The sequence below is a fragment of the Symphodus melops genome, assembly GCF_947650265.1.
Source record: "Symphodus melops genome assembly, chromosome: 4".
Taxonomy (NCBI): domain Eukaryota; kingdom Metazoa; phylum Chordata; class Actinopteri; order Labriformes; family Labridae; genus Symphodus; species Symphodus melops.
The window spans coordinates 16,552,286-16,572,475 of record NC_136694.1 but is presented as its reverse complement, the minus strand read 5'-3'; the positions used below and the strand labels follow the sequence as shown (position 1 = coordinate 16,572,475).

The 20,190-nt window shown below is 39.6% G+C and overlaps 1 protein-coding gene and 1 long non-coding RNA gene across 2 annotated transcripts; one reads left to right on the top strand and one right to left on the bottom strand.

Annotated features, from left to right (window-relative positions):
* Positions 1–1,490: 1,490 nt before the first annotated feature.
* LOC306823198 (ras-related protein rab7-like) lies at positions 1,491–11,678 on the top strand. Its single transcript, XM_079342620.1, has 6 exons — positions 1,491–1,863; positions 5,681–5,743; positions 6,541–6,667; positions 7,674–7,892; positions 10,080–10,208; positions 10,298–11,678. The coding sequence occupies exons 2-6, from the start codon at positions 5,691–5,693 to the stop codon at positions 10,391–10,393; spliced, it is 624 nt and encodes a 207-aa protein (XP_079198746.1). The 5' UTR covers positions 1,491–1,863; positions 5,681–5,690; the 3' UTR covers positions 10,394–11,678.
* A 3,725-nt stretch (positions 11,679–15,403) lies between these two features.
* On the bottom strand, positions 15,404–19,760 carry LOC306822509. Its single transcript, XR_013778892.1, has 2 exons — positions 19,083–19,760; positions 15,404–15,703 (listed from the first exon to the last, which is right to left on the bottom strand). It is a non-coding gene; the product is annotated as an uncharacterized lncRNA (long non-coding RNA).
* Between the last annotated feature and the right edge of the window lie 430 nt (positions 19,761–20,190).

Here is a 20,190-nt window from a genome sequence, read left to right as displayed (position 1 = left end):
GTCACTCAAACATAAAATAGTATGTTATATATTGTGCAACATATTGTATAGCTCACTAACTATGAATCACATTTCTTTAGGAAGTTCGAGTGACTATGTTTTCAGAAATTAAACATTTTGTCAGTCTTGTGTTATAATATGCTACACACACACACACACACACACACACACACACACACACACACACACACACACACACTTGAATCTGACACACACTGGCAGAAACATATTACTTGGCACTCATGGACACTTTAAATCCTGTTAAATAGACAAAGACAGCAGATCGCTTATCTGTGACCTTCACACTCTCTCTGGACAAAACCAACACCCCTGAGTGTTGGAAACGTAACTGTGGACTTATGTCAAGGAATCCGAGGAAGATTCGTTTCATTCGTTTAAAACCAAAATGAGTTGAGACTGCCCTCTAGTGGTAGATTGTGACTTCATCAATCAAAGACTAATAAGAAAAGCCCATAAAAAGAGCAGTTTAGTGGCACTTGCGTAAACATCACGACTCGTGTAGTTAAATCAAAGAGGTGAAAACAAATCTATATCTTTAACGTCTTCTCTTTAAACTTTAAACATTAATCTTCACCTGGGTATGGGGATAATGTGATCAAAAGCTTAAGAAAGGCCACTCAGTGGACTTTGAGTTCTGTTCAAATGATACACATGCGATTAAACACATGCTTTCAAAGGAGAACAAAGTTTAATGTTGACGAGTGGCCTACTACTCTCCAAAGCCTGATAGCCATGATTATGTTATCAGGGTTATTTATCTCTGTCCTGACAAAAACACATAAGCTGCTGATTTTTTTACGGGTTAAAATGCGTCATATAGGGAGTTGCACTTATATTCACAGACATAACAACAGTAAACCGCTATACCAGTACTTATATTAGGCCTAGACCTACACAATCTGTTTCATAGGAATTCTTCTGAAATCGTCACAATTTTTCTTTTTCATTTCAAACCTCTATTTATTCTCGAGAGGATACGTTTTCCCTTATTCCCAATGCCGTTGAGATTACAAGTACTTTAAAAAGAAGCAAAAAAAACAACAACAAAAAATAGTCAAATAGTCAGGGGAAAACCCCTGTGATCTATTAAAAACAGTTACAGACAGTGAGACACAGTGGCTCGAAATCAAATTCCTAAACTCTGGAAGAGAGGGAAGAACTCTGCTCCTTTGAGTTTTTCGGAGGAGATTTCATGAGTTTGGGGCATCAAAAGAAAAATGCTGTTTTACCGAGTTCAGTATAAACTCGAGGGACTTTAACGTATATGATAAAACAAAATGGGAACAAATTAAATTGAGCTGAATATTTTGTCGTTTTTGAACTGGTTGAACTTGCCCCAATCAGGAGACCAAAAATTAAATCAATCCTGATTTCTGAGTCTGTGATAACGAACTCATCAACAAGAGGGCTGGAGTGATCGGGCTGCGTGTGACGCAGGACGCATGCGTTCTTTTGGAACTGCGTGTGACGTAGGACGCATGCGTTGTTTTGGAGGAGGAAGTGAAAGGGGAACAGAGGTTGGGGGTTGCAGATATTTAGCTCGCTGGCAGACAACCCTACAGGAAAGTGTCAAGTTAACACACCGATTAGAAAGGATCTACGTTGTCATTTTACGACATTTCTTTCTTTTTTAAAAATAATTATTCGCGTAACGACTTACAAACGCCTCTCTAAGAATTCAAAACGACGTCGTTAAATTGACGTTAGCTAACGAAGTCAAATCTGGAGAGCTAGCTCGCTAACGCCTAGTCAGCCTCGTAGGCTCTCTGTCCTGAACAATAACAGCTAGTTTGATCCCTGCCAGCTCAAGAAGTAGGTGCCCCTGTGTGCTACAAGTTAAAGGTAAGTTTTGAAACGACAGAAGTGTGTAAATATTTATGACATTTGTCTACTCATCATTGTTTTGTTGAATATTATTTAACAAATGCTTTGAAGGCTAATTGTGGTGCAATGATGTTCAAGAAGCTACTTGGCAAAAACAAGGCCGGCCTGTGGCTCCTCTGGGTCCACTCCGAAAAACAAGGACACCAGGGGAGACTCGGGCAGTCGAGCAAGGCATCGACAGAAGCCCTCCTTTTTTACTGTTAGTTTGATATGTTGTGTTCATGCTCATAGAGACGCATTGAGTCTTTTATATCAAGCATCAGTGTTTCTGGGTAGATTTTATGACATGTTCCGTAAGAGTCAAGTGGACTGTATTGCTGTTTTAGAGTTGGCAGGTATACACTACATGACTCAGATGGTCATGTGTTTTCTCATGTTATCTACTTTTTGTTTCGGTTGTGACTCATAAGTCACGCAGGTACATGTCCTACTGTTGTTTAGTAAGATCGACATATCAAACTGCCTACAACACCCATTACATCAAACATATTAAAAAACCTGTTATCTGTGGCTATCATAACAGAAAAATCCTGAAGCACCTATGATTTTGACACTGTTATACAACGTCTTTACCCTTTCTTTTAAAGATTTCATTAATCATAATTGTACAACATCTGTGTATGAAGACTGGATTTGTTTATTTTGCATTATGTTGTTGTGGTTGGGTTTTTTTTGCACCATATAAACCATCCCTCGAGCGAATCTTGACCAGCTCGAATTTCAGATTTGCTCGTATCCTGTGTGTTTGCATGGACTGGCTGAGTCTCTGAATAGTTTCTCAACATAGCTTCTGTTCATGTGGGCTTTTATGGTTTAACACAGCCTGAACCTTTTTCTCACAGTTCACATCGTAGCATACACAGCCGGATCTGATTTCACGCTGCTTAGTGTACCTTCCAGTATGTTCCTCTGCACTGACTCCTTGAGGGTTTTTTTAGTTGAATGTTGTCTGAAAGCTCATGTGGGGAAACATCATTTGTCAGGAAACCATTTGTTGTCTTTTGCTAGCCAACAGGAAGTGTTGCTGATGTGATTTGGGGTAAAAGTTTAAGCAGGTTTAGAAAGGTTCTGCCTCTCTTAATAACCATAGCTTTAGCCACCTGAATTAAGACAAGTAGGTTCAGTATATTTCTCATTAAATGGTGTATTTGTTTATAACTCAATAGCCTCTATCTAAATTTACATTACCGTACTTTTATTTATGTTGATTTATGTTATGCTGTCCATACTTTTAATTTACTGTGTGTGTGTGTGTGTGTGTGTGTGTGTGTGTGTGTGTGTGTGTGTTATACACTCTACATGGTGGGTTCCTGCTTGTGTACTGTTTTAAATCAGAGGTGATCTGTGAATCAGTCTATCTTCTTTCAGTGAATTGACTCTTTTTATTTAGTTGATCACACTCCTAAATGTCAATCAATAACCAGTCTGATTGTTAAAGTCATCACTGCAGTGGTGTATAGTTACCACTGTGAGTGTGTGTGAATGTACATGTTAGTTTGCCCTTAAATGAGGCATGAGGATTTTTTTCTTGATCCTTGTAGTGACCGACTCAAAGGAGAAATGTAATGACCTTGTTTAACAGTTGTAGAATAATAAGAGTTCACCCAACAGTGTGTTTTTTTTAAAATAAATATTGTCAAGATTCAATCAGGTTGTGTAAAGAAATGAAGTGAACATCTTCATAGTCTCTTTATGTTACCACTCTGCTGCTTGTCAAAGGTTACAGATCTGCATTGAGTTTCTTCTGATCTGTGTGACTGGGGTCTGAGCCCAGACGCCCTTGATGCTCTGGAGTTCAAGCTGTGCTTCACAGCATGCCCGGATCTCAAGGGCTGTGCCCGCTCTATTCACAAACAAGTGTGTTTTCCAGCTCCTGGTGCAAACTCAAGTGTTTGTGTTTTAAGCTCTGTTTCAACATTAATCTAAAGAGCTCAATGTTTCCAGTTTTTAATTGGTAAAAAAAAAAAGAAAAGTGGGTCGGTTTAATTATTGAGTTGGAATAAAATGGGGTTGTGTATGTTAGATGCTGACGTACACAAGGAGCTCATGATTGGATTTTTGTTTTCTATGACGTGTTATTGTGATGAACTGCCCGATAATGATGACAGGAATGTAGTTTTTCACTATAAAGGAGCAGGTCTGATAGGAACAAGATTTGTGTATGAACGGAAAACATGATCAAACTCACATTTCTAGAGGTTGGGGGAACAAATGCAGTATTGTGATATTTTCTGTAGCGATACTATATTGTGTCATGGACGCCAAGTATCAACATTTTTTTATATATTCATAGCATTTGCTATTTATGTTTTTGATTGCTGCAGGAGTTATACAACAGTTCAGATTGTGAGGTGTAGCAGCCTGACAATCAGACTGATCAGTGTTGCTCAGTCTGTGGGCTTGACTTCCCCATGGTTTAGAAATAAAAAGACTGAAATGAAGTGTTCTCATTTCACAAACCAGTTCTTGATTTAGTTTAGTTGTTTGTGGACATAGTATGCAGTTAAAATGTTTAAAACCACAATGATATCATATTGTGGGGCGTCTGGTGACTCCCAGCCCTGAACACATTTCTATACCTTTATCCTTCTAACTTGTATGGCTTTAGCAAATTGTCAGTATCATCTGTAGTGGTATGAAGCAGCTCAATCATAGAAGCCTTATTCATATCAGTCCTCTGTGTCACTGAGGGCATGAATGATTTCAGTACAGCACAGAGAAATGTTTTCCTTCTCATCAATAGCGCTCTGCTGGACTGTTTACGTAGTACTGATAAGATAAATGTGTGTCAAAAGATAAAGCAGCCTCCTTAGAAATAAAGGTTTATTTTGGTCTTTTAGCTCTATTTACATGGAGACGGTTTTAGATAACGCTATTTTTATTTTTATTTTTACTCTCACAAAGTTTATTTTTCTTATCAGAGTTTCCTCCATGAAATCTGAAGTCGTTATGTTTGATTTCCACCATAATACAATACTGAATGCTAGGGGGAATAAAGAAAGAGTTTTGTTTCCAACACTTTGATTGACCTCATGTCACTCATAACATCCAGCAGACCTCATGATGTCAGTCAACGAGTAGTTAGTCTACAACTAATGGCTTCTTTCTGCCATTTCAAAATGTGTGCTGTAAACTCACAGCTTTTAGTGAAAATCTTATCTAACTCTGGAAAGATATTATGTGGAAATAATGTCCCTCATGTTCACATTTAAGTGTCAAGAGTCTACATGCTGGAAAACCATGAACAATAGATTTAGCTTAAAGTTCCTTCACATATTATATCCGTCACTCACAACCAAATCTGTGCCCCTGTCGTGCAACTTCAACTTATTATATCAGGGTTTTAAGTGAAGTCCATGTTTCCTTTATATTCATTTATCAGCAAAAACAAAAACTGCCAGATGTCACTGTGCGTGTGTCGCACTGAGAGTGGTTGAGACCTCTAGGAGTAAACTTCCTGTGCTGCGTGAGGGAGAAAGAATGATGTGTTCCTCGTGATTTGCCCAACAGCTTAGACAGCACATGACTGGAATGAGTGGTATTCAAACCTGATTGGTCTGAAGGCCAAGAATCTTTTATGCACACCAACAATCATTTTGGCTAATGCTTTCCAAAGGGCCTGTCCGCAATGCAAACTTCCGCTTCTTTGCATTGATTATATGCTCTCTGACCAGTAGGACGCTGGTGAGAAGGTCGTAGCAATGAAGAGGTCAGGGAGGCGTGGGGTGCCGTGTCTCTCTGTGTGCTGAAGCTGTTGCTCTTTGTCTTTCCGCAGCTGTGGAAAAATGACATCCAGGAAGAAAGTGCTCCTGAAAGTCATCATCCTGGGAGATTCCGGGTGAGTCACAACTGGGCAGATCTCTCTGTTACATGTTCAAACTAGAAATGCAGGGTGAGAAATAATCTTAAAGTTAGCTTTAGTGATGATGACTGATTGATTTAAGAGCCTTCCCAAAACTGTTTGGTATGTAGAAAACTCAAGACTAAGGTATCTGATTTATTGAAGAGGATTTGTGCCAGTGCTACTTCCTTGTTATCAGGCATCCATATATTATCAGCTGTCTCCAGGCAGAACTTTTCTTCTCCGTAATACAACCTTCCTGCTATGATTTAAGAAACATTATTACATGATGTTTATGTTCATGCTAAATACAGCACTGGATTATCTGTGCAGAATATTTTGCGCATTAAGTATTCTGCAGATGTTTGTGTTCCCCCTTTTGTTTCATAATTGTGTTAAATGTTTACATTGAAAATACAAACAACCAATAGCAATATAAATCTGACTGCAGGGGGTTGGAAACGCCCACTTTTCTAACAGCCAATCAAAGTCAGAAGATTACATTACTGAGTGTGTCTCAATGCTGCAGCCTTTCAGATTACAGAAAGGAAATATTAAGTCGCTGTAAATTACAGAACAACATTTACCAAGCTACCAGACAGGATCATGGGCCCCTTTTATATTCTGATAAAATCCAGTTTTATGACACTACAGATACATGCGTCCATCTATATCCTTCACTTGAAAGAAGTTCATTGATCAGATATTGTTTGGTGTAAATGGTGTCTAGATTCCGCTGTGTCATACTCCTATCTATTATCTCTGTCATGTGTTATCTTTCTGTCTGCTCTCAGTGTTGGGAAAACCTCCCTAATGAACCAGTACGTGAACAAGAAGTTTAGTAACCAGTACAAAGCAACAATAGGAGCAGACTTCCTGACCAAGGAGGTGATGGTGGATGACCGGCTTGTCACCATGCAGGTACAGAGCACATGCAACCTAAAGGCTTACATCCTGGGTAGATTCTCCTTCACAAGAGCATCAGATTTGAATCTTGATTTAAAGGCTTAAGCTTTGGTTCAGTTTACTGCTACAGACGACAGCAGGCTCTACATTAGTAACATTAAGTGTCTGATGGATGTCATACAGTCACTAGCTCATACCTACATGTGAGATGAAACGGAACAGTCGAAGCAGCGTTTGTTAATGTGTTCACACACTGAAATATCAACGCTTTCACACTTGTTTCTGCATTTAAGTCTGCCAAAATCTATCCATACGCAACAATATTTTAAGAGCTATGTTGTCTTCCCGTTTGAACAGCAGATCTCCGATGTGCCTGCACACACTTCTTAAACACTGCCTTCTCTTCACAGAGACTCCACTCAGGGATTTAGCAGCAGTGTGTTTATTTTACACCCTCATGATACATTTTCCATTGATCCGATCAACTGTGATCCTTTTCACCACTTTAAGCAACACAAAAGACTACAGATAGCACTGATGATAGCCAGAGACTTTGCTAAGTGGCGTGTAACATCCTGCTCGGCTTGTGCTGCTCGAAAGTCCTCGTCCAGGTTTTATCATGCTGTTTTATCAGGTTTGGCTGACTTTTGGACTCCACTTGTTAGGTGGAGAAATGTAAATCACATCAGTGGTCTCACCACTAAACGGCAAGCCAGCTCGCTAACTTGATTGTCTTTAAATGTTAAAGGTCAATGTCAGAGTCTTGCAAAATTCAAGACACTGAACACCTTCCACCTTACTCATCTCCTGCCGGCTACACAGACCAATGTACTCGCATGTTTCACATTAAGATCAGTCACCGTTTTGGAAAAAGCCACCCCACATCCTTTTGAAGGAACATGTATAATGTTTTTAGTATTTAAAATGTATTATTTTTAACTTTCTTGGACTAGAATGACTTCTCATATCTCCTGTAATCTTGTCTATTTCTGGAACATTTTGTCTCGTTGTGGTTGTGCAGATCTGGGACACAGCTGGCCAGGAGAGGTTCCAGTCTCTGGGTGTTGCGTTCTACCGCGGAGCAGATTGCTGCGTGCTGGTGTTCGATGTGACTGCACCCAACACCTTCAAGACGCTCGACAGCTGGAGGGACGAGTTTCTGATCCAGGCCAGCCCTCGTGATCCTGAGAACTTCCCCTTTGTGGTGCTAGGCAACAAGATTGACTTGGAGAATAGACAGGTTGGTATGAATTCCTCCATGATATTTTCTCATAGGGTTACCCATGCTGCATTTAAGTGTCAGGTCCTTTCAATAAGTTCAGTATCATAACGCATCAGAAACAGCTTTTGCTTTTTCACTCATGTTAATCTTATTTGGTTGGGAGTAGTGTTTACTGCGGCAACAAAAACAGCACTATGGCTGCCACTGTGTGCGTTGGCTGGTAAACAGACGGACTAAGCCCTAAAAGAATGAACGTTACCATAATAACCAGCACAAGCGCCCAACAGGAAGTGTTGCTGATGTGATTTGGGGTAAAAGTTTAAGCAGGTTTATAAAGGTTCTGCCTCTCTTAATAACCATAGCTTTAGCCGCAAATGAGGTCACTCAAATCTGGACTTTGAGAGTTGCTCTGTATTATTTCTTGCTTTTTTTTAATACTTTGTCAATCACATCCCAGAAGTGCCCATGGAGTATGAGAATCACAGTGCACTTGATGTTAACAGAGGAGAAAGACTATAGAGGCAAACTACACGTCTGTGGAAAGGTATAGATCAGATCAAATGCAAAGAAACCAACATAATACTATAAAGGAATGAAGACCTGCCCACTGCTTTTGCAAGAATCATTTTTAGTTGCATTAAGCAACATGAGATGTCAATGGAAAAAGCCTTTCATCTCTCCCTCTGCTACTTAAACTCTTCCCACCAAATGATGCACCAAACAACCAGCTGTGGTGCCATGGGCAGCCAGCAAGGCAGGTAGAAAAAGCAAGTGAGGGAGAGCTACTGAAGCGGAGCACACACTGCAAGATAATTGGGCTGATTTTAGGGTCCGACTTCCTTCTTCCAGTCAAAGTCAGCAAAGGCCCGATTATCTGATGGTTTCAAAAATGATCTTGCCAGATGTTCTTGTGGTGTGACGTGTGTTAAGAGGCATTTTTACCCTCTCCGATCTGCTCGTAAGACAATAGGGGCCGCCCCGATTTGAAATTGTGAATATAAAACAGTTTCAATAATTCCCATTAGAAGTCCTGTTGTGTGGGAGGGGAGACCGAGGACAGCCGAGCACAGACTCTGTGAATGGTCACCTGGTTGATGTCATTATCAGGACCAACTTGGTGAATTGTGGCAACAATACAAGTGTTTGAACGTGGTCCTTACAACAAACCACACTGTGACGAACAAAGAAAAGAGTTGGACCAAAATGTTTAGAGTAATAGATCTACCAGCTAACAGCTAGCCACATTTAGCTTGACCATTTTTTTGTTTACTCTTCTGTCGCGTTTGACCACACCAGTTTATGTTTTGATGTTGGAGACTCCAGTTGTTGGTGAGGTGGTCGTCTCGTCGCAGATCAAACACTATAAGAACTGAACTGTTCATCTGTTGTGACTTGTTGTCATGTGAGGGCCCTTCCACATTTTCAGAATCGTTTAAGATTTTTAAAATCTTTGCGTGTACACAATTCATGTAGGAGCCGGATGATGCCAGTTTGTACAGAGTGATCTATTACCATTGTGCAAGTTAGCCATAATTGTTTGTTTGTTTGTTTCAAACCAGACAAGTAAAAAATAAATAAATAAATGTAACAAAAAAATGTTTTGTCATGAAATGATTAGAATTTATTTTCAATAAAATTATATTGAACTTTTTTTGCCTACAGTATTAAAAATGAATGTTTTTGACGCATATTATTGGTTTTCTGTCATTACAATACATTGTATATGAATATGCTGCTATATATTTTTAATAATTTGTGGATAATTATTCTTAAAGAGTTTGTGGAGAAAGTGATCAGAGTTTCAGAAGCTTCTTGCTTAGATGAGCCTTTTGAGGAGGAGAACAGGGACAGTGTGGTCATAGTGTCATACTAAAGGACTGTAGATGAAAGTGTGAGCAAATTAATTTTGTCCTATTTTATGTGAAATATTTCTCCTGGTCCAGTACAATATAATTAATGTGGAAATGAAACCACCAGACTACAATAGAACCTTGATCATCACAGCCTCATAATGGTTATTTACCCTCAGCCTCTTATGTTTCATGATAATATTCTTTTCATGGTGTGTAATGAACTCGGCCTGCTTTAATTGTGGAAAATAATAAGCGTTAAATATATTAAATATTTTGTTCATTTCAAACCTTGAAATCAAACATGTGCATGTCGGCTACCTACATGATCATTTCTGCCTCTTCTTACACTTAGGTAACCACCAAAAGGGCCCAGGCTTGGTGTCAGAGTAAGAACAACATCCCTTACTTTGAGACCAGCGCTAAAGAAGCCATCAATGTAGAACAGGCATTCCAGACAATTGCACGTAATGCTCTCAAACAGGTATGTACACATAGCTTGAAATGCCAAATAAAAGACTAGGGGTCTTTTTTTTCTTGCTGACTATTTTCCTCTTTGTTTTGCATCATCAGGAGACAGAGGTGGAGCTGTATAATGAATTCCCAGAGCCCATAAAACTGGATAGGAACGACAGAGCTAAACCTTCAGCAGAAAGCTGCAGCTGCTGAGGGAACACTTGGACCATCTTCTCTCTTGGCTCTCTGAAACACCGGTTACATCACCTGCACCTTGCTCCCTGGGAAAGTACTTCCCTTCTGGTCTTCCTCCTTCACCCCACTCTTCATTCCATCCACACCACCCATCACGCAGTATGCTGCACATGGATGTACACGCCCCTCAAACAAAAACACAAACTTAGCACACAAATTATTACACTAGTGTACTCTTAAGAAAATTTGCTGACAAATCCTTTTCCCAAAGATCGCTTGAGAGAAGAATGACAGCCCTTCTGACCCGACAATCTCAGACTCGATTGGAAGTGATCTTCTGGCCCCTGCATCTCACACTGAAAAGGGGAAAATGGAGCCATGTTCAAAGAGTGCAGTGAAGAGCTCTGTAGGACTGGCTGATGCTCTGTAATGTGAGAAGATGTTGGCTAATGTCAGCATCCCAAGTATCTTATTCTCTCTTTCTGCTTTTTCTTTGCTTTCTTTTGCCAATGTGTCAAATAATCAAGTTGAACTATATATATATAAATATATATATATAAATATATTTTAATTGGCTGGTGTTATTTTTCAAGCCAATCTAAAACACATTTTTGTTTTTTTGCACTTTCTTTTTATGTTTTTGCCTTTAAATGTTAAAGAGGGATGACTGATTTTGGACAACGTCTGCTAGCACACGCCTTTTGGTATTCTTCAAATTTGTAGGTTCAAAGGTTGCCCCGTCAAATCTCCCCTCAAACACTTTGGTGATTGTACTGCCTTTTCCCCTCAAAGGTTGCGTTAAGGGGTTTAGAATTTCCTCACACTGCAGAAGAAATGTTGAAAAGTAGAGAAGCTGATAACGCAGCCACAGTGTAAAACAAGGTTTATTCCTCAATATATTAATATTTGCCTTTTATGTAACATTAATTGTTCTGCTACTATTACTGCTGTAAATGTTTTGTCCCGCATCAGACATCTTTCAACGCTGTGCAATTACATTGTGTCACCAACACAGCAAACACCCGTCTTCTGTCATGTCTATGTTATAGCTGTTCTTGCTATCTGCTTGTAGCTCAGGTTGGCTAAGTACTTAATATTTTTAACGGATTGTGCATTACGGTGTACAGGTGGTAAACGGCAGGTGGATCAAACTAAAATGGATGGTCTCACTTTCCATTGAAAGAAAAATCCAACTCTCTGCCCTGGTATAACTCTTTCTCCTTATCGAAAAAAAAAAATCACTGCGATGCCAATGATGTAGTCAAGAAAACTGGGACGTCAAATAATTAAACTCTTGAATATATCAATGGTGTGGGATTGTGTGTCCAAGTTTGTTTTCAAAGTTAATTTTGTCGTGCATGCAGGCACTGCCTCATGTGCTCAGTATATCGAAGTGTTGTTTTGTTTCCAGGTGTTCTTGTCAGGTTAATATTGGCAAAGTTAGGCCTCTCTTCAGGACTCCGAAGGTGTTCACACATGATGCTTGACTCTCCTGTTTCTTTCTCTTAAAGAATATCATGAATGAAACCATTTTAATCATCAGACATCTTGGAGTTAGAGAGCAAAACAAAAAAGGTCTGAAACCATGGAGGAAAGCAACTGAAGCTCAGCAGCTATAATGCTTTGTGCACTTTTTAAATATACACAATTATTATCAGCCAGTACGCATATTTAATAATGCTATACTGTATTCGCGCAGCAAGCAAACATCACGTTAAACATAACCAACAGCAATATGACCCGGTACACTAATAAATGATTCTGTAGTCATGTACATTTAACTTAATATATCTGATAAAATGTATTCAATATAAATGCGTCCTTGATTTTGTGGCAATTATTGAAGTAACTTTCAAACAAAAATGTTTAAGATAGTATCTGATTATTTTGATTGCATTAAATATAATCTTTATGTTTATGCAATTCTAAATTAAGAGAATTTTTAATGAATCCAATTGAATAGAATTAGCCAGTTTTTAGTTGACGAGCACTTGCCACACATGGGAGATAATGAAGGTAAACTGTCTAGACGACCTGCATTATTATTTAAAGTAAGTGTTTTCACTTTTTAGTGAGCTACTTCTGTTTTACTGTTAGCTGTAGGCTAACGCTAGCTAAAATGGAACTGCTAGCCAGTTAGCTTTATGTAGCGCTGTTGCCATAGAAACGTAAAAACAGTTATTTTCGTTGAAAGTTGAGCTTATATTTGTATTTGTTCGCAGTTTAAGTTGTTTTTTCTCTGATCTGCAAATGTTATGAGGCTACTTAGATGTAATATCGACCAATACTTTTTTTTTTTGCGAGTGGACACTTTAAATTTGCTATTATCTAAATGTCTGTTGCGGGGGGCGGATATGGCAAAGTTGGTAGCGCGTTCGACTTTTGACCACAAGGTTGTAAGTTCGAGCCCCGCTGTGTCCCTTGGCAAGACACTTAACCCCCCGCATGCCTAACACAATTGGGTATGCGCAGCTAAAGGGATGACAATCCCTCACACACATTGAGTGAGTGAATGACAAAATTAAGTCATACATAACACTTGATTGTTAATCCACCACATAGTCCAAACATTGATTTCTTTTTCAACCAGAAGGATTACTATCGATAGTGTGTCATTTTATTCAGCAGAGATCAAGCATACACATTATCCAGGTAAAAGTGAAACTTTTATTTTTTATTATTATGTGAATTTAATATTTGTCTAAATATTTAACAGCAAAAAAAAATCCCCACCAGATAAATAAGGACCCAATGTGAAAGAGATGCTACAAGATTAAAACCTGTATTTTACTATATTTCAAGAATACAACTGGAAGATAAGATCAACCTGAATGATCCTCAATGTTGTGTTTACAGCTGCTCAAGAGTCAGGGTAAATGAAAGAGAAGTTTTAAGATAGATGTTAATATTAGGATGATGAGGTTTCCTGTGGCTCAGCGGTCAGCTGCACCAGGTGAACACTGACCTGCTGGAGGCCGAGCAGTGAAGGTTTGTGTTTTCATATAAATGATGTTCCGCAATGCCGTTGTTTGAATTCCAAAAAGTCAGGGCTGGAAGATTCCTTATTGTAACCCCGGCAGCAGACGACAGCACCCAGACGATCACATTGATGATCTTGGCCTTGACTGGCGTGTGGAAATCCAGGGCCTGGTGAACGTTTTTATTTTTTCCTCACCACTTATTGTTTTAATCCTTCAGGAAACCACTCTTTTCTCTTTTTTACGCAAGATTTACTGCAGTTCAAAACAATGACATTGTGAAACATCATTTTTATGAACACAAACCTCTGCTCGTCCATTGAGGCCTCCAGCAGGTCAGTGTTCACCTGGAGTATGGAGTTATTTAAGAGAAGATCCACAAATGCAAAATTCAATTCCAATGCATTTTTCCCCACAACCGCAACGCGAGATTTTCACTTGTGGAGCGCCCTCTTCTCTCACTCGTTTCGCCTGCATGATCCACATATGTAACCGTGATCCAGAAACGCGAGCTTCCTGAAGCACTGCTCGGTTTTACCCAGTAGGTGTGGACTGTAGCTAATATAGCTTACTGCCTTGTTGACTACGCAGCCCAGCTGTGCCAAGAATGGCTGATACAAATACCAGAAGTAAGTGTAGTAATCAGAGTTGTCTAAACATTACGTATCCCATTGTGATGCATTAATTATAAAAAAAGAAGCTGAATGTTCCATCTCACCTGATGGACTCCTTTACTCCTTACAGTGAACACATTTGGACTGTGGAAGGAAGTCGGAAAGAACATGCAAACAGACGGGGATTCAAACCAGGAACCTCCTCACTTTTATTACTGACAATTTCTCATGTTCTTCAAGGGCAATAGCTTTAAAAGTACTTCAACACTTGAGTGTTTAACATTTAATGCAGGTTTGTGTTAAAGACAGCATACAAATAAAGAGAGTAGAATGGCATAATACAGACACGACTGAGAAGGGAATTACATTTATATTTTATTCAATCACATATGAAATGTCACACTAGTCTTGTAACTGACTTTATGAAATACAGATTTTGCTTAAAAACATAGTGTGGCATTTTAAGCTACTTTCTTTCACTTGGTTGTTCAGTTAGATGGAGGTAGTATTTAAGGTTTTTGTGGGTTATACAGGTTTCAAAGAGGCAAATGTACAGTATTTTCAAGTAATAGCAGATGTATGTAAATTAAATAAATGTGGCTTATAAGAAAAACCTCAGTATTAAACAAGACCTCTCTTTTCTTCCCTTCATCTTTTGAATGAATTGTCACGCATTGCTCAGGAGGTACGAGCTGTGTCCTCAGTGGCACGGGTGCGACACTCACTGTTTCACATCAGACTGCTGTCCAGCGTAGAGCTGCAGCTATCGAATATTTTAGTAATCGAGAATTCTATCGAATATCCCGATCGATTAATCGAGTAATCGAATAAATCATACTTTTGCTTCATTAAAGTTTAACTCATCTCGGGTCGTCCCTGCAAACCTGCTTGCAGTCTTTGCAGCTACCATGGTAACGCCTGCTTGTTACAACCAACCACCTCTGCTCTACAGCTGCTGATGCTCACCATATTACTGACAGGGTCCCAAATTCACTTTCTGATTCACTGGTCAAGGTGGCAGGTAGATGAAACACACAGGCCAAACATGTTTTAACAGCTGAAATAATAAACTGAGAAAGCATTATGTTCTGTTGAATCAATCACAGATTGAAGTCATAGATTCAATCATTTTATCAGATCAGGAAATGGAGAAACTTTAAATATATAAAAACGAAAACAATTTCTCTCTTGATTTAGCTTTGACAACATTAGACTCTTCATCTAATCAGCCTGCTCATTAAAAGACGTGCATCTCTGTCTGCGGAGTGAATGGAGAAAAGCCGACCGTTTGACCAGATCACATGTTCTTAACTTGGTCGTATGGATCACGGATCAATTGTACTAAAAGTTAAAAGGGGCACGCCACGCTCGTGTGTGTGTGTGTGCGTTAGAGCTAAAGTGTCTGTGCAGCAGAGAGAGGAGCAGGTAGCTGCAGCTACAATAAACGTGTTTAATACTCATGGCAAAGTTTTGATGATTGCAGAAAAAACCAACAACTAAACGAGGCCTCGAGGCAGCGAAAATTCCTCGAACAATTTTTGTAATCGAATTATTCGAGTTATTCGAAGAATCGTTTCAGCTCTAGTCCAGCGCTGGGTATGATCGGACATAAACGAAACACTCTGGCAAGAGAAGCAGTGGTGATGTCCTCCAATCCGTCCCGTCCTACAGAGCAGCAGCAGCAGCAGCAGCAGCGGGCTTTGGAGAGAGGAGAGGAGCACACTGGAGGGGACGAGCTGGGAGAGAGAGAGAGAGAGAGAGACAACAAGAAAAAAGGAAATCCTCAGTTTAATGTATGATAAAATGTTGGTGAAAAGAGGGAAATAGGAAGACAGAATTGTCTTGTTGAAATCATTTTGAATGCAGAGGCTGACAAAGTGCATTTTATTCTCGTCTATGAAAAGACCGTTTGTTGACTCTGGAATCACGTTTGATCTTGAGAGGTTTTGCAAGATTTCCCGTCTGATCGGGGGATGTTGAAATCAGTTTGTGTGTGGCGTGTTGATGTTGCCGTGTGGCCGCACACACAACACACTGTACGACCAAAACTGTAAAACCTCCTTATCGCCATGTGTGTGGTCTCTAAAGTTTGGGAAATAGGCCGACAATTTTAAAATCCTGCTGTGTAAACCAGCCTTTAGTATACAGTACTATGAACTTCAGCCTGCATGGTGACCTGCTACTCTCTGTATAACACACTTATTACTCGGACTGTAAACATGTACACAACGATATAACAATATCAAGATACATAGGATGTCAGATATTAGGTTCGCTCATGTTAAAAATTAGAATGATGCCAGATAAGTTACCTTACACTTGATACATAAATCAATTTTTTACTTACCGAGAAAATGCAAACACAGGTCGGTTAGTATCGTTTACTGCAGATCAACTCATTTTGCCAGCTCAAAGAGATGAAAAACCTGAATGGAAAAGCTCCATAGTGTCTCGGCTTTCCATTACAACCTAACTGCTATTCACAAAGAAGGTTATACAAGATCTGTTGAACTGTTGTTGACGGTTTTGGGTAAGACAGAGAAGATGCAGCGCCCTCTGCTGTTTTGGTGTGGTTGCTTCAGGAAGCTCGCATTTCTGGATCACGATTACGTTTGCGGATCATGCAGGCGAAATAAGAGTGAGAGAAGGGGGCGCTCCACAAATGAAAATCTCGCTTTGCGGTTGTGGAAAAAAATGCATTGGAGTTGAATTTTGCATTTGTGGATCGCGTTTTGCATTTGTGAATCTTCGTACACCCATTTGTGGATCTTGGGGCATTTGTAAATCGCCTTCTGTTTGTTTGTGACTTATTGGCTCTTAAATAACTCCATACTCCAGGTGAACACTGACCTGCTGGAGGCCTCAATGGACGAGCAGAGGTTTGTGTTCATAAAAATGATGTTTCACAATGTCATTGTTTTGAACTGCAGTAAATCTTGCGTAAAAAAGAGAAAAGAGTGGTTTCCTGAAGGATTAAAACAATAAGTGGTGAGGAAAAAATAAAAATGTTCACCAGGCCCTGGATTTCCACACGCCAGTCAAGGCCAAGATCATCAATGTGATCGTCTCAACTCAACTCAACTCAACTTTATTTATAGAGCGCTTTTAACAGCCGTAGCTGTGACAAAGTGCTGTACATACATGAAGAGCACAAACATAAAACATAAGTAAAACACTAACAGGGTTAAAACAATAAAACAATAAAAACAATAAAACACTAAAACAAGAACAGAGTCTCATGCTGGGTTAAAAGCCAAAGAATATGTTTTAAGATGAGTTTTAAAAATGGACAGTGAGGGGGCGTGTCTTATATGGAGAGGGAGGTCGTTCCAGAGTTTGGGACCGGCAGAAGAAAAAGTCCTATCCCCTCTGAGCTTCCGCTTACACCTCGGTACCTCCAGGAGCAGCTGGTCAGCTGACCTGAGGCACCGGGCAGGAGTGTAGGGATGGAGCAGCTCAGAGAGGTAAGGTGGGGCGAGACCATTTAAAGATTTAAAAACAAATAAAAGAATCTTAAAATGAACTCTAAAATGCACAGGCAGCCAGTGGAGGGAGGCCAGAATTGGGGTAATGTGCTCCCTCTTTCGTGCTCCGGTTAGGAGGCGAGCATCAGCATTCTGAACTAACTGGAGCCGTGCGAGGGAGGACTGGCTGACTCCGACGTATAGTGCGTTGCAGTCATCCAGCCGAGATGTGACGAAGGCATTTATTACTGTTTCAAAGTTCTTTTGTGAAATAAAAGGCTTCACCTTTGCCAGCCGCCTTAGGTGAAAGAAGCTGGATTTAACAGCTGCACCAATTTGCCGATCCAATTTAAAATCGTTGTCCATCTTAAAGCCCAGGTTTGAGACTGTCGGCTTCAAAAAGTGTGCCAAAGGGCCCAAGTCAACAGTGGGGGCTTTAACAGAGCCACTCGGGCCAAACACCATCACTTCAGTTTTGTTGTCGTTAAATTTTAAAAAGTTCAACGACATCCAGGACTTGATGTCTTCAAGACATGACAGAAGTGGATCCAGACAAAAGGCATCTTTCTTTTTCAGTGGCACATAAATTTGACTATCGTCAGCAGTCTGGGTGCTGTCGTCTGCTGCCGGGGTTACAATAAGGAATCTTCCAGCCCTGACTTTTTGGAATTCAAACAATGGCATTGCGGAACATCATTTATATGAAAACACAAACCTTCACTGCTCGGCCTCCAGCAGGTCAGTGTTCACCTGGTGCAGCTGACCGCTGAGCCACAGGAAACCTCATCATCCTAATATTAACATCTATCTTAAAACTTCTCTTTCATTTACCCTGACTCTTGAGCAGCTGTAAACACAACATTGAGGATCATTCAGGTTGATCTTATCTTCCAGTTGTATTCTTGAAATATAGTAAAATACAGGTTTTAATCTTGTAGCATCTCTTTCACATTGGGTCCTTATTTATCTGGTGGGGATTTTTTTTTGCTGTTAAATATTTAGACAAATATTAAATTCACATAATAATAAAAAATAAAAGTTTCACTTTTACCTGGATAATGTGTATGCTTGATCTCTGCTGAATAAAATGACACACTATCGATAGTAATCCTTCTGGTTGAAAAAGAAATCAATGTTTGGACTATGTGGTGGATTAACAATCAAGTGTTATGTATGACTTAATTTTGTCATTCACTCACTCAATGTGTGTGAGGGATTGTCATCCCTTTAGCTGCGCATACCCAATTGTGTTAGGCATGCGGGGGGTTAAGTGTCTTGCCAAGGGACACAGCGGGGCTCGAACTTACAACCTTGTGGTCAAAAGTCGAACGCGCTACCAACTTTGCCATATCCGCCCCCCGCAACAGACATTTAGATAATAGCAAATTTAAAGTGTCCACTCGCAAAAAAAAAAGTATTGGTCGATATTACATCTAAGTAGCCTCATAACATTTGCAGATCAGAGAGAAAACAACTTAAACTGCGAACAAATACAAATATAAGCTCAACTTTCAACGAAAATAACTGTTTTTACGTTTCTATGGAAACAGCGCTACATAAAGCTAACGGGCTAGCAGTTCCATTTTAGCTAGCGTTAGCCTACAGCTAACAGTAAAACAGAAGTAGCTCACTATAAAGTGAAAACACTTACTTTAAATAATAATGCAGGTCGTCTAGACAGTTTACCTTCATTATCTCCCATGTGTGGCAACAGGGTATTTGAATGTAGTTTATAGTTTCCACAACATGGACTACAAGATATTAAGACTGACAGGAGACCTCTAGCAATGAAATCATAGCGCACAAAAACGTCAGAGTTCAAGGTTCATCATTAGTGCCTGTGATGATGATTGGAGGACATCCGTTTACAGATCAGTCCAAGACACATTAAAACCACAGAGTTCAGCTTGAATCTCTCAGGCTGGTTTTAATTTCTGTCATAATGTCTTTGACACAAAGAATAATAGTTGTGCAGAAATCCTAACAGCTCGATCATGTAGCCTATCTTCCGTTCTCTTATTGATGATTTAGAGTGAATACTGAAATGATTGACAGAAGAAGAGAAACATTTATTGGTAGGCAAATAACACACAAGTTACATTTTTATACACAAACAGAACTGCAAACAAGTCAAGACTGACAAGAGAAGATGCAAATGCTTAATAACTAAATACATAACAGTGAAATATAGACTCTGTATTTATTGTTTATTTGGGTTAGTTAATTAACCCATTGAGATCAAGATCTCTTTCACAAGGGTGACCTGGCCAAGAGGGCAGCAGCACATGTCATGATTAAAACAGCTTACAAAGTAAGTAAAAGTAAAAAAAAAAAAAATTACAATGAGCAGATCGGTTTTTAGATAAAGTGCATAGTCGTGATGACAGGTTACAATCAGACATACAGACATTGTACGATTGCCTTGCGTTTTTTGTCCTTTAAGATTGAGCCAAAGGCTTCAAGTGAAATGAGGTCGGCCATTTTCAAGTCATTTTGGAGAAAGTTCCAGGTAGAGGGAGCAGCAAAACTGAACGCTCTTTTTCCGAGCTCAGTGTGGACACAAGGAACAGACAGTTTCAAAACATCACAGGAACGAAAGGCGTATTGGCTTCTGGTTCTCTGAAAGTGTGCAGTCACATAAATATGATGGCACCAAACCAAGAAGAGCTTTATAAATAACATTGAGCCAGTGTAAATACCCGCACACCTTTAAGGATTGCCAATAAGATTTCATGTACAGATCACAGTGACGAGTAAGG

Bases quoted from the DNA above. Each gene is read 5' to 3' on its own strand.
- LOC306823198 (XM_079342620.1), top strand. From the start codon at position 5,691: ATGACATCCAGGAAGAAAGTGCTCCTGAAAGTCATCATCCTGGGAGAT. The intron at 5,744-6,540 runs GTGAGTCACAAC...GTCTGCTCTCAG, and splicing joins ATCATCCTGGGAGATTCCGG to TGTTGGGAAAACCTCCCTAA. The intron at 7,893-10,079 runs GTTGGTATGAAT...TCTTACACTTAG, and splicing joins TTGACTTGGAGAATAGACAG to GTAACCACCAAAAGGGCCCA.